The sequence below is a fragment of the Stenella coeruleoalba genome, assembly GCF_951394435.1.
Source record: "Stenella coeruleoalba genome assembly, chromosome: 17".
NCBI classification, from domain to species: Eukaryota; Metazoa; Chordata; class Mammalia; order Artiodactyla; family Delphinidae; genus Stenella; species Stenella coeruleoalba.
This window is the reverse complement of record NC_137163.1, coordinates 35,673,612-35,689,074: the sequence shown is the minus strand read 5'-3', so window position 1 is coordinate 35,689,074 and position 15,463 is coordinate 35,673,612. Positions and strand designations below refer to the sequence as shown.

The 15,463-nt window shown below is 36.4% G+C and overlaps 1 protein-coding gene across 8 annotated transcripts in view; it reads right to left on the bottom strand.

The window, feature by feature from the left end:
- The window catches only part of RGS22 (regulator of G protein signaling 22), a 155,984-nt gene that overhangs the window by 82,460 nt on the left and 58,061 nt on the right, over positions 1-15,463 (bottom strand). For 6 of the 8 annotated variants that reach the window (XR_013824630.1, XM_079901974.1, XM_079901976.1 and 3 more), the window contains exons 7-10: positions 13,353-13,482; positions 10,940-11,540; positions 9,400-9,561; positions 1,165-1,339 (exon numbers count right to left, since the gene is read on the bottom strand). Coding sequence is in view for 7 of the 8 variants with exons in the window: in XM_079901974.1 (XP_079758100.1) it covers positions 1,165-1,339; positions 9,400-9,561; positions 10,940-11,540; positions 13,353-13,482 (1,068 nt within the window). In the remaining variant the exon portion in view is untranslated. The remainder of the gene's footprint in view (positions 1-1,164; positions 1,340-9,399; positions 9,562-10,939; positions 11,541-13,352; positions 13,483-15,463) is intronic. The other 2 variants (XM_079901979.1, XM_079901980.1) reach the window with 2 other exon arrangements.

Here is a 15,463-nt window from a genome sequence, read left to right as displayed (position 1 = left end):
ATGTATACAGGATTAAGAAATCACTAATAGAAAAACTGTAAGGTATTTCCAGCTCTAAAGCACTACTTGTAGAAGCAGAATTTTAAAAACTGTAATTATACATCTTCCTGACTTTTAAAAATAAGATATCCTGATCATAAAGTAATCTTTTTTTGAAGGGTTTGTGTGTGGCTATGGCTAATAACACTTAACATTCTGTGACACCTTTAAAGCTAGAAAGATTATTAAGGCTCCTTACTTCTGAAATGCAGGTGTTAGGTACATTTATTATATCTCTATGCCAAAGCATATAGGATTATTTACTTCTTCTCTGTAAAGCTGGTTAACTTTTCTTCTCTTTGTGGACTTTTCCCCATTTTTTGTACTATCTTATTCTTCCCCATTGTGAAAAAATGCTCACTATTTCTAATTTTGCTGTTGCTACTTTTCACTCATTTGTTCAGTTTACATTTATTAAGCACCAGGCACTGTTCTAGGCACTGAGGAAAAGCAGTTAACAAAGAAAAATCCCTTATATTCTAGTAGGAGCTGAAAGACAATAAACATAGATCACATGGTCTTAAGTACAATAAAGCAAAATAAAGCAGAGCAGAGGGCTCCGATAGTGAGGGAGGGTATCTGTGCTGTCCTCCACAAGTGTGCTCACATGGAAGAGTCAAGGATAGCTTCTCTGATTAAGGGATATCTGAGCAGACACCAAAGTGAGTGAGGGGCAACATATCCGGAGGAAGGGTGCTGCAAGGGAAGGGAAAGCAAGTGCAGCCCTTCCAGGTTTTTGCTTGGTGTGTTCCAAGAACAGCAAAGAGGCCAGTGTGGAGTGGTGTAAGCTAGAGAAGAATGCTAGGAAATAAGGTCAGGAAGTCAGCAGGGGTGTGAACAGCTGTGTAAAGACTTTGGCTTGTATTCTGAGTGAGAGAGGAGGCCACTAGAGAGTTTTTGAGCAAGTGAGTACATGATCATGCATTTTTAAAAGATCACATTGGCTGATTGGTGGAGAACAAACCATAGGTTTTCTTATTTCCTAATTGTTGCAGCATGTACATTAACGACAAGCAAAAACAACAACAAAAGGTTTATGATGAAACTTAAGTATTAGTGTACAAAACCCAAGCATGGATATTTTATTACAAACTTAAGAGATCAAAGTATCAATGTACATCCTACCTGCGTCTCAGGTATCTGTGGAATGCAGGATTTAGGTCTTAATGGCAAGAGGGTTGCCATTTGTGGAAAAGGGTCGACATCTTTCCTTGGTTTCTCTTGACGAAGGTGCCAGAATTTCAGTTCAGCACTAGCATGTTTTGTTGAGGATGAATGAGTAACACAGAATCTCGGTGCCCTAGTTGGAGGAAAAACAAATTTAAGATTAAACTAGACAATAAGCCTCAAAAATCAAAACGCTACCAAATGTATAATATCTACGCTCACAATTATCAGTCTTGCCACATCTCTTTTCTAATAATTTCTTCTTTTTCTGCTGCCTAGCCCCTCCTTCCAATGTTATTCTATGATATATCAACTGCCTGAAATCACATTCACTTATACAATATAAAGAGGCAATATACACGAAGAAAAAATAATTAATAAAATTACATTCAAATTATTATCTGTTTGATAAGAAAAAGAAACCTATATATCTAGTTAATGAAGGAATTTTAAAAAATAATTTAGTTTCTAGTAAAACAAAAATAGAATGCATCTGTGATCTGTTTTAAAGCAGTTTACAATTTATCTATAACACCAAATAAAAACTAGTGGATTAAATTAACATTTAAAAATATATAAACATTTTTATAATGCTTAAGTATACTACTGAAGTGGATTATGAATCATATGATCTGTTTTCAAGCCTTAAATTTAAAGGTAAGAATTAATTTTATAACAATTTAGATAATAAATGAAAGACCTACACTACTGCCAGAAATTTAGGAAAAAGAATGTTTGGCACAGTATCAAGGCCCCACTTAACTTGATGGATATTCCCATATTGCCTATGGGGTTAACGCCAGCTGGCAGGGCCTGTTGTTAATTACTTCTTGGACTAGGTTTTCCCCCTGGTGCCATGGTCCAAAGACTAATTTCACTTCATATTTCAGGTCCTGGTAGAAAATTGCCTCCCTTTAAAAACAGGAAGATGGTAGATACTTCCCTGATGTAAACACAGGTTAGGAGTGGAAGAGAACCCAAAGTCCATAATTAGTTTAGGATCAGAAAGCACCCTGTAAAGATCTGGGTGGTCACTTTACACCATATTTCAAAACCTTTACTTGCAGACTTGGAAATATCTAAAATTACCTCTTATTTTCATGCCAATTAGTAAGTGGGCATATTTACAAGACCCTGATCAAATAAATCATACATGTGCTGGACAGGAAATCTAGGTATATCAATTTTCTAATTCCCATCATTACAGTATATTCACATGGCCCCATTTTAATCTTGCATTCTTATTTAATTCATTGCATTAATTTTTTATTAGCCACTACGTGAATTCATCAAATACTGTGGACTACATTTCACAGTCAATCCTAAACAGGTATTGTATTCCTTTTCACACTTCCATCATACAGGTTCTCAGGTACATTGATTGTACACCTCTTAATCTGAAGGTCTAGAGAGTGGGAGAAGGTATTTGCCACGTAAATCACCAAAGGAACTGCATCCAATATATGTGTGTGTAAACACGTGTATATATATATATATATATATACACACATATATATATGTATATACATGTGTGTGTATGCGAATGTGTGTATATCTATCTATATCTATTTATCTATCCATCTATCTATGTATCTCACAATAGAAAAATGGGCAAGGAAGATAAACAAGCAATTCATGAAAGTTGAAATCCAAATGACCACTCAATATTGAAAAGGTTATCAACCTCACCAATAATCAGGGAAATGCAAGTGAAAAAGCACAAAACACCAATGACATACCAAATACATAGGCAAAAATTTAAGACTCTGACAATATTAAATGTTACCATGGATTTGTAGCCATGGATACTGTCATATTCTGGTTGGTGGGAATGCAAATTGGTACAACTACTTTGGAAAAACGGATATGTGTACAGCATTGCTTGCAATTGTGAAAAGAGAAAATGACACAAATTTTTTTAAACACTAAATAAATTATGGTATATTCATGCACTGGAATGCCATATACAACAGTGAAAATTAATAAAACTCTTAAATACAGTCAAATCTTACAAATATACTGTTGATAGAAGACACAAAGAAGGCATACAACATGATTCCATTTTTATAAAGTTGTAGAACAGGCAGATAAAAATACATGCTTAGGGATTTATTTGCATACATGGTTGGTAAAACAACAAAGAAAAGCAAGGCGATAATCACAGAAGTCAAGATACTGGCTACCCCCAAGTGGGAGTAAGGATGGTGTGATCAGGAAGGCAACTTCAGGGGTCTCGGTAATGCTTTATTTCCCAAGCAACATGGTGGTGACATGAATGTTTGTTTGTGTTTACGTTTGAATTTTAAAGAATATACAGGATTTAGCTAGATCAAGAAAAAAGGTTAAGAAAGAATTCTGAGAAAATGGCGAAGTCAGCAATACTGTTCTTCTACCTCTCAGAATCCCTTCATAAAAACAGACAGCACAGCTAGATGGCAAAACCAAAAACTCACGGATGACATTTAGAACAAAATGTTAATGTGACACGGTATCCCCCCAAACCCCAATATACAAGCAGGTGGGTACAAAAGATCAGCCATAAGACTTGCAAGACGTTGGTGTGTAGGTGAGAAGAAGGCAGTGCCTGATGGACCTGAGAATGCAACAGCACCAAAAGAGCCAGAAAAGCATAGCAGGCCTGTCTGAGGTTAGCAGTTGAGCCTGGAAGGGCTTTTGCCCTCTCCAACACTGAGTGAGTACACACAAATTCAATCACATTTCTACTTACCAACAAAGAACAACCGGAAAGCCCAAATAACAAAATGTATGAACTACGGTACATGTAACAATTGGGATGCATTATGCTTCAGTGGCATTATGCTGACCAACAGAAGTTAATGCTGTATAATTATATGACATTCTAAAAAGACAAAACTATAGTGACAAAGGACAGATCAGTGGCTGCCAGGGGTTGGGAGTGGGGGAAGAGTCTAATGACAAAAGGGTGGTGTGAGAGTTTCTTAAGATGATAGAATTGTTTGTACACTGATTGTCATGGTGGTTATGTGAATCTATACAGTTTGCTTTCACTGTATGTTAATGAAGAACATAGAAAAGAAGGAAAGAGGAAAAACAGCCTTTTCAATAAATGAGGAGGAGCAACTGGATATCCATAAGCAAGAAAAAAAAAAACCAAAACTGAACCTTGACCTAAACCTCACACCATATGTAAAAAATAACTCAAAATGGGCCACGGACTTAAATGTAAAACATAAAATTATAAGGTTTTTAGGAAAAACATAGGAGAAAATCTTCAGAATATAGCGTTAGGCAAAGAGTTCTCAGGTTTGACACCACAGGCATGATCCATAAAAGGAAGGCCTCATCAGAATTCAAAAACTTTGCTCTATAAAAGACTCACTTTTTTTGGTTTTTCAGATACGGTTGTATTTATTCTTAATAGTAGGTGTATTTGACATAGGGAAGTTTGCATTAGGTGAATAAACTTGGCTCAAGAGGATAACTGCCTTTACTCTAATGAAACATTTGTAGTAAAAATTATGTGGAACCCTTCATTGAGAGAGTCCTCCAATATATTCCCCTCCCCCTCCCAGGGAAAATCCCACACACGTTTAATTTCAGATTTTCTCTTGCAAGTTGTTTTCTTTCTTGTCTACATGGTCTTCTGTTGTTTGATTTGTCCTGTTTTTTCTTCAGTGAATTAGTCTTCATAATTAGTATGGTAACATGAGTTTGTGAAAGCTGCATTTTCCATTTGCACCTCTAATTCCAGTTCATCACCACAGGATTCACTCTGTTCTCTTCTATATTTGTAACTCTCTTCCACATTGATGAGAATTCTGGTTCCCATTATCCACAATATTTTTGTTTGCTTAATCTACATGACTGGCTTACTATAAAAGGATATAACTCAGAAATAGCCAGATGGAAGAGAAGCATAGGGCAAGGGATGTGGGTGCACCTCTACATGTTCACCCATCCAGAAGGTATGAAAGACCCTTTTAAGAAGACTTCAGAAAGCTTGTCTTTAAGAAGACAAGCTAAAAACTGGAAGAAAATATTTGCAAACTATATACCTGACTAATGGCTAGTATCTAGAACATAAAAATAACTCTAAAACTCAATAATAAGAAAGAACACAATCAGAAAATGTACAAAACACACAGATATGTCACTGAAGTGTATATGCAAATGACAAATAAGCATATAAAACACATTCAGCATCATTAACAACTGGAGAGTTTCAAAGTAAAACTACAATGAGATATCACTACACACTTATAAAAATAAGTAAATAAGTATTTACTGGCTAAAACAGAAAACTGTGACAACATCAAACAATTGCAAGGATGCAGAAAAACTGGATCATTCATACACTGCTGGTGGGAATGTAAAAGGGTACATCCACCCTGGAAAACAGTTTGGCAGTTGCTGCTGAAACTAAAAAAAGACTATGTATGACCCACTAATTTCACTCTAGGACATTTATCCCAGAGAAAGGAAGACTTACGTTCATGCAGAAACCTGTACATCAATGTTCATAGCAACTTTATTAATAATATCAAAAGACTGGAAACAACCCTAATGTCCTTCAATGAGTGAATGAATGTATAACATCCATAAAACAGAATACTACTCAGCAATGAAAAAGAACAAAACAACTTGGATGGATATCAAAGGAATTATGCTGAATGAAAAAACCAGTCCCCGAAGATTACATATTGTGTTAGTTCATTTATATAATAGATTAGTAGTTTCCAGGAATTATGAGAAAGGGGGAAGGAAAGAGGTAGGTATGGTTATAAGAGAGCAGTACAAAGAGAGGCATGTGGTAATGTAACTGCTCTGTATCTTGACTGTAACAGCAAATGCATGTGATAAAACTATATAGAACTAACTATACACAGAGAAATAAATGCTTGTAAAACTGGCAACATATGAAAAAAGACTGGAGAGTTATATCAATGTCAATTTCCTCATTGCAATATTGCACTGCAGTTATGCAAGATGTTACCATTGGAAGAAACTGGGTGAAAGGTATACAGAATCTCTGTATTATTTCTAACAGCTGCATATGAATCTACAATTATCTCAAAACAAAAAGTTAAATTTAAAAAAGGAAAACTTCCACTGTATTAGTAATGATTTTTTAAGTTGGGTGGTGTGTATACAGGTGCCTATTTTAGTATAATTTATACATTTCTGCATTTCTTATTTAAGAATAGAAGTTTACAGAGAAAGAGAAAAACAACATTCTCTTTATATATGGAAAAATAAAAAGTTTACAAGTAATCTGGAATACCTAGATGAGACATAATGCCAAAGACATAGGCAGGGACAAATCATCATAATCTCAGGGTATATGTCCAGTAGTGGGATTGCTGGGTCATATGGTAGTTCTATTTTTAGTTTTTTAAGGAACCTCATACCTTCTCCATAGTGGCTGTATCAATTTACATTCCCACCAACAGTGCAAGAGGGTTCCCTTTTCTCCACACCCTCTCCAGCATTTATTGTTTCTAGATTTTTTGATGATGGCCATTCTGACTGGTGTGAGATGATATCTCATTGTAGTTTTGATTTGCATTTCTCTAATGATTAATGATGTTGAGCATTCTTTCATATGTTTGTTGGCAATTTGTACATCTTCTTTGGAGAAATGTCTATTTAGGTCTTCTGCCCATTTTTGGATTGGATTGTTTTTTTGTTATTGAGCTGCATGAGCTGCTTGTAAATTTTGGAGACTAATTCTTTGTCAGTTGCTTCATTTGCAAATATTTTCTCCCATTCTGAGGGTTGCCTTTTCATCTTGTTTATGGTTTCCTTTGCTGTGCAAAAGCTTTGAAGTTTCATTAGGTCCCATTTGTTTATTTTTGTTTTTATTTCCATTTCTCTAGGAGGTGGGTCAAAAAGGATCTTGCTGTGATTTATGTCATAGAGTGCTCTGCCTATGTTTTCCTCTAAGAGTTTTACAGTGTCTGGCCTTACATTTAGGTCTTCAATCCATTTTCAGTTTATTTTTGTGTATGGTGTTAGGGAGTGCTCTAATTTCATTCTTTTACATGTAGCTGTCCAGTTTTCCCAGCACCACTTATTGAAGAGGCTGTCTTTTCTCCTTTGTATATTTTTGCCTCCTTTATCAAAGATAAGGTGACCACATGTGCGTGGGTTTATCTCTGGGCTTTCTATCCTGTTCCATTGATCTATATTTCTGTTTTTGTGCCAGTACCATACTGTCTTGATTACTGTAGCTTTATAGTATAGTCTGAAGTCAGGGAGCCTGATTCCTCCAGCTCCGTTTTTCTTTCTCAGGATTGCTTTGGCTATTTGGTGTCTTTTGTGTTTCCATACAAATTGTGAAATTTTTTGTTCCAGTTCTGTGAAAAATGCCATTGGTAGTTTGATAGGGATTGCATTGAACCTGTAGATTGCTTTGTGTAGTAGAGTCATTTTCACAATGTTGATTCTTCCAATCCAAGAACATGGTATATCTCTCCATCTATTTGTATCATCTTTAATTTCTTTCATCAGTGTCTTATAATTTTCTGCATACAGGTCTTTTGTCTCCTTAGGTAGGTTTATTCCTTCAAAGAGAGTCATGTACCACAATGTTCACTGCAGCTCTATTTACAATAGCCAGGACTTGGAAGCAACCTAAGTGTCCATCGACAGATGAATGGATAAAGAAGATGTGGCACATATATACAATGGAATATTACTCAGGCATAAAAAGAAATGAAATTGAGGTATTTGTAGTGAGGTGGATGGACCTAGAGTCTGTCATACAGAGTGAAGTAAGTCAGAAAGACAAAAACAAATACCATATGCTAACACATATACATGGAATCAAAAAAAAAAAAAAAAAAAGGTCATGAAGAACCTAAGGGCAAGACAGGAATAAAGACACAGATCTACTAGAGAATGGACCTGAGGACACAAGGAGGGGAAAGGGTAAGCTGGGACAAAGTGAGAGAGTGGCATGGACATATATACACTACCAAATGTGAAACTGATAGCTAGTGGGAAGCAGCCGCATAGCACAGAGAGATCAGCTCGGTGCTTTGTGATCACCTGGAGGGGTGGGATAGGGAGGGTAGGAGGGAGGGAGACGCAAGAGGGAAGAGATATGGGGATATAAGTATATGTATAACTGATTCACTTTGTTATAAAGCAGAAACTAACATACCATTGTAAAACAATTATACTCCAATAAGGTTGTTAAGAAAAAAAAAGGGGATGTGATTGAGCTAATTAAAGAAACACATATCATTGAAAAAAATCATGATGATCTTTTTGTTGTTGTTGTTTTGTTTTGTTTCGTTTTGCGGTATGCGGGCCTCTCACTGTTGTGGCCTCTCCCGTTGCGGTCAGAGGCTCTGGACGTGCAGGCTCAGTGGCCATGGCTCACGGGCCCAGCCGCTCCGCGGCATGTGGGATCCTCCCGGACCGGGGCATGAACCCTTGTCCCCTGCATCGGGAGGCGGACTCTCAACCACTGCGCCGCCAGGGAAGCCCATGATAATCTTATTTGTTAACTTAAGGAATTTGAACCTTACACTGAAAGCTTTGGGGTAACTAGTTAAAGACTTAAAGCAGAGAAGTAACATGATCAGATCCATCACAGCCACGCTGGACAGCTCACTGATCCTCAGAAGGCACACATTTTCTCCACTAGGTCCATTTTCTTTCTCTTGTTTAGAGTCCCTTGAGTCCCAGGTGAAATATTACCTCTTCTCTGTATCCTGTATATTCACCACACTTTCTTTTACTACACTCATTTTATATGTATGTTCCTCCCACTAGACTAGGATCACTAGACTTGACTGTGTTTTTTACCCTTGTATCCTTAGCACAACACTTGGCCCATAGAAAGTGTTCATGGAATGTTTATTGAGACAAATCCAACTCAAGCTACATGTACACACACACACAAATGCACACACACACACATCAATTTGATGAGGTCCTGAGCGTAAGAAGGTCAGGGGTAGAAGGATATGCTCACAAAGTTCAAATGGAGCTTAAGTACTGTCTAGTCTTATTACGGATTTAAAGTCCCTCAAATATCAAAATTATCTAAAGGATAGGTACTTTAGAGAAGGCCAAAGATATAATAATCTTGTCATTCAAAATTTCCATAAATGTTACAGCCTTAAGACAAAAAAGTATAACTTGTAACTAGCTTAAGAAAAGTGAAAGCAAATAACTTTGATTCATATTATTTTTTCTTACCAATAAAGAAGTAAGGGTTTTACAACCTCAGTCTGAATATTTTTTAAGTGTTCTTCATTCCACTGAGATCCATCTAGCAGCTTAAATTTTGATAAGATTTCTGCAGAAAGGTAGCAGTCTCCACTGCTCACTAGATAGCATTTTTTCATCTTCTCAATATGTCTGAAATAATACACACACATTGACACAATATTCAACTAGCCAAATATTTTCACTTCCAAAATGTTTCAGGCAATTAATGAACTATCTTAAAACCAAAAGTGAGTTACAGGGAGATATAAATATTTCTCACAGATATGGGAATGGGAAGGGTATTTTTGGTAGGCTGAACAATGGCCTTACAAAGATGTCCATATCCTAATCTCCAGAACCTAAGAATGTTACCTTACATGACAGAAGGGACTCTGCAGATGTGATTAGGATTTTGAGGAGATCATCCTGGCTTATCTAATTGGTGCTAATGTAATCTTAACAGTCCTTCTAAGATGGAGGCAGGAGGGTAACAGTCATAGAGAAAAGAAGTGAGGATAGAAGCAGCAGTCAGAGAAGAGAAAAGATGTCATGCTGCCGGCTTTGGAGATGGAGGAAGGGGGCATAAGCCCAGGAAAGTAGGTGGCCTCAGAAGCTGGAAAAGGCAAGGAAATGGATTTTCCCCTAGAGTGTTCAGAAGGAACGCAGCCCTGCATACCCATTTTAGATTTCTAACCTTTCAACTGTAAGAGAATTAATTCGTGTTGATTTAAGCCACTTAGTTTGTGGTAATTTATTACAGCAACAATAGGAACTAATACAGTATTAATTCTGAAGAATCTATGTAGGTTGCTTGCATACCCCTTCCCTAACATGTCTTGGCAAGTGGTAGTGGCCTTCTACCCTGGGATCAATCAGGTCATGCTTCATAATCAACCATTTGGTAATCCCTGAGCTTATAACTGTGTACAGCAATGACGTTATGATCATTATGATCAACAACAGTGGCATTGCGATCTGAATGCCACTGAGATAACTGGAATAATCCAGTCACTAGTACTTACTCAGTCAAACCTTTAATGGGAACTGCAGTCTGCTACAGTGGATCTGCTTCAGAGTTCAGAGCAGATCAGGAAAACACAAGATAAGGACTTTCCTAAAGCAGGGTCCTCTTAAGGTTCTTAAGACTTATAGTGACCTAAAACATCTGGAGCAGCTGAAGACCTGTGCCCCATCAGACTTTTAAGAGGCTCTCTAGAGGATATCCAGCATCATATCTAGCAGCTATCACATTCAGATATGAATGTCGAAGTGGCATCTGACTAAAGACCATAGAATTTGTTAACTGAGCAGGCTGTTAGGAAGAGCCAGCCCCTTACACTGGCATAAGGTATCTTTTACATAAATCAATATTATAATAATAAAATAAATCTTATTATTATTCATTCCTCTAAAAGTATAAATTACATTTAAGTATTTATTTCAGGCTTTCTGCCGGTGCTTACATGACCCAAACTAATATTCTATAATTTGGTTTTAAAACTATTGAAAAATAAAAAAGTAGAAATACCTTTGATGTCTTCCACAATCCTTAAGAACTTTTAACCTCTCAATATCCATCCAGAGCCACCAATATCTCTCCCCTAATGTACCTTTAATAAATTTCTTAAATCTTTCGAACTCCTTTCTATTGCCAATGTCATAAGTTTTGTGAGAAATACACCAATTAGCCCTGCTTTCTAGTCCAACGCTCTCAGTTTTTGAAACTGCTTGTGCTAACATGTCTTCCGACTTTTCCTTTAGCATTTCACTCCGCAAAACATTCTTGCCAGAGGTAGTCCCCAAACACTCATCAAATACCACTTCTGTTACATTTCTGAAATTTATATAATCTGGGCTTTCTCTAAGTGGTGCTCCAAGAATTTGATGAATTGCCACTCTCAAAATAAAGTTTATATAAGATCTTAAAAATTCTTCACATGTTGAGAAATGCAATGTCAGGCTTTCATCAACATCCTGTTGCTTTTCAAGGTATGTCCTCAGAAGAGCTTGAGAAGGAGTGTCTTGTAGAGATACAGGCCCATCTTCTTCAAATTCGGAAATTAACCTAGTGGCTGTAGATGGGCTCTTTTTTGTCCTGGGGTGAACTCCATCATCAAAGATAAAACTCTCTGTATTAAATCATAAAAGGCTATTAGATCAGATATAAATGTAAAAGTTTTCTTTTAATTATTAACTAGATGTTATAGAGCTAGGATGGCAAATGGGTTTATCATCGGTAGTGACTGCAGGGACCAACCAGTGTCAATGAGGAGTCTAAGGCTACATTTGGGATCAGTAGAGAGAAAAACTGCCAACAGGGATTAGCCATGTCTTCCCTGGACATGAAAGGGGATATTGGTGGCAGATGAATTAAATATTTGATATCCTTAATAAAGAGGATCTTCAAAAAGACATTATACACTTTTAAAATGTAATATTCCAGGCTGAAAATGTCAACATACAAAGGCCAAATCTATTAAAGAATTAGAATGTGTACATCAAACAACTGTATGTACTTTAATATTTCATGTTCTATGGTAAAATAAAATTAGCTGCCATAGGTGATGAGATGATAGAAGAACAGACCAGAACTGGAGTCATAATAGCAATTAAAAAAATTCACTATTTTATCAGAAAGATTCAATTACTACTATACTTACAACCTATCATTAAAATTACAAAATTGCATAAGGCCCTTGTGAAGACTTACAAATACAAATGGATTGCTTTTACACTTTTTCTAAAGATATAGTCTAGCCCCTATTCTTCTGTCTTTCAGAAATCAGTGAAATATCTGATATCAGTGCTTTATTTCACATGGCAAATCTACCCCTTGCAAAGCCGTGGATCAGGAAAACCCTGACCCATGTGTCCCACTCTCAGTTTTCTCAGTAATAGATTTCAAGTCTCAATGAACTGGAAATGTTTCATTACAATTTTAATTGAAAATAAATATACTAAACTTCCCCAAAATTGAGATTAGACTTTTGTAAACCTGTGAAAGGATACTGGGTATACACTCAACCCCACAGACTTGGAGGTAAAGTGCAAGCCTGGCACTTCTGCTCACTGCCTTCCTGCTATCCTTTCTCTTCCTGCTTACTAACGTCACTCTCCAATTTTCTACTTTACTATTTGGGGAAAATAGTAAGAAATCTATAAATTCAGCAATTTCCAATTAGGAAGATGATTTTTCCCCTTTACCTAGATTTGGGTTCAATCCTAGAGAATCCAGACTTATCACCTCCAGAGGTTGCTTATACTTTTCAAAGGAATTATGTAAGAATTGTTAGTGAATTTCTGAGTTCCTCTCTTGAATCACATTGCAAGATTTTTTTCTCCCTCTAGCAATATCGTATTTAATTACTCCCATTTCTGGAAGGTTCCCTTTATTTATGAAAAGTTTGTATCACCCACAAAAGTTCCCCACAGTAGAAATTTATCTGCTTTTCAAAGTGAGAAACAGTCTGAACTTAAAAACAGAAGGAAAACTCAAGTTCCGTAAATCACTATTTACTTTGGGGAGAAGAGAAAGGTTGCACCCACTTCGTTTCAAAGGATTAATAATAAGAATTTGTAAACTGTGACAGGAAATAATGACAAGACAAATATTTATTGACTGTCCATTAGGTATGAAGCACTAAGCATTTTCTATACATTCAGTATGTATGCATCATTAGTTTAATCTTACAGATGACAAAAGCAAAGCTCCCAGAAGTGGAATAATTTGCAGAAGTCACAAACTAATAAGTATCAGAGTTGGGTTCTAAACTCATCCTCTTTTCACTATATCAGGTTGTCTCTTGAAAAACAGTAGAAAGTGGTGTTGCAGGGGAGATAATTTTTTCTCCCCATCCACTAAGTGTTGTACTGTAAGTTTACAATAACAACAAAAGATGTAAAAAGGAGTTCTGAGGCCATTCTTGTCCTTTTCTGCTTACCAGAAACAGATGAATTAACTGGTGATCCAATTTTGTTGTGTAATACACAAGAAGGTAATGAAAAGGTTGATACTGTTTGCTGATTTTGTTTTGCTAATGCAAACCAATCTTTTGTTTGAGTATAGGAGGCCTAGGAAGAAAGGAGCACATTTGTTTAACATAAGATTAGCAGTATTCTTCCAGTCATGAATCTGGACAAGTCATTATGATAATATTCATTTGCATAGTGCAATATGTAAAGGAAAAATTATGCCATGAAAGAAAAGAATGTTGTACACAGAAAAACTCATTAGCTGAGAATAATGGTAAGGAAATTTCAATTCAGATTATTTTCATATTAGATGATCAAAGGAAAGAAATGAGCTCACTACCCATCAAATTCTTCACTCTTCCACCAGAAGCATGCAATCCTACTTCCTGGATTCACTACAAATTCACACCATCTAACTTTAACTTGGCAGTCACCATGGCTCATCAGTCTTTGGATGCATCTTTTGCCAGCTACTCCCATTCACAACTTTCCCAGTTATTTCATGCCCCCAATTCTGTCTGGCCTGGCTCAGTGTTTTTAACAACTCCTCCCTAATATGACAAAAACTTAACTCTCAATAGCACTGGAAACCTCTCCATGCTCAACTTCCCCTTTACCTTAGATTCAGTTTTCACAACTTTGCTTGGATTGGATGCTTCCTGAAGGCTGATTCCTGACTCACCTGCCCCTGGATGAAGCCTTCAATGTTTCCTTTCTTTTGTGTACTCCTGAACCAGCTGACCCAATTCTCAACCTGACACACAGCTTCTAGAACCCCAGTCCTAAGAAACTCCATCTCAGATTTCCTGGGAAGATTCTTCTTCCTGCTTCTTAGTCATGTCCTCACCTACTCTTCTAGGATAATCCAGCTTGTTCAACAGAAGCAGAAAAGGGAGTGCCCAGCATTACTCTCATTTCTCCTTTCTCCAACCTGGTTGGCCCTTAGCCTAAGGAACACTCACAGAGGAGGCAAGGCTCAAATGGAATAGAATTGTTCCCTGACTATTATGCAGAATTAGCAGGGTACGTCAGGCCACACAATAAGACCAAAAGCAAGAGAAAGAAATATCAGGTGTCATCAGTGTACTCACTGCCCGTCTTAGAAGTAAGGTTTCCTTGGTAGATAAAAGCTTTGAATCTAATTGCCTTTTGTTTCCTCTTTTCCTTCCTCTAAAACCAAGTCATTTATTACTGACTACATGTTCATTCAACATATTTATTGAATGACTACTCTATTACAAGTAGTATCCTAAGCACTGAGAGGAGACCAAAATAATTAAGGAACTTGCAAGGAATAGAGAGAGACCAACATACAAGAGTCCTTGCTATTTCAACTGCACAAAAAAGATGAGAGAGTAGAAGACAGGGGAGAAAGAAGTAGTTAGCCAGACATAAAAGCAGTTAACTATTCTACTTTGTACTCTTAAAAGATGGGTCAATTGTTTGTGTTTAGACGGTATAACTGAAGACTCAAAGAAATATTACCAATTATCATATGGATTAATCCCTATCTATAGTCATGGTTTAGTGATTTAAGGTCCCAAAGAAAACTGAGTCCTCAAAGTTTAAAGGCTGTTAAAAAAAATATATAGTTCAAATATTACTCAAGTTGACAGAAATGAGCTTTTTCCATCACAGAAACTAGTAAAAGTAAACTAGCTTGGATTTTTATTCTCTTATATTTGATTAAATTTACCTGTAAGGAATCAGAACTTATTTCCCTAGATTGATTCTTTCCTTTGCATGTTTATTGACCCCTACTATCAGTATATTTTTTGACATCCCTAACATTATTATAACATATGGGTTAAGATAAAAAATAAATACCTAAAAATAAATATAAGAGAAAAGAAAAATGTGCTTTCAGTACATTCCTGAGCATTATTCAGAGTAAATAATGGGACTGGCATAATTTTTTAACATTTTTGCCAAATATTGCTGATAGGACTGTCAAACTACAAAATTAAATAGGAGCTTACACATGAAAAAAATGTTCAAATAAGATAGGAGAAGGATATCCATTCCAACAGAGATGGCAAATAGTTTTCCTCTTGTATGACATCTTTGATCACTTGGAAGT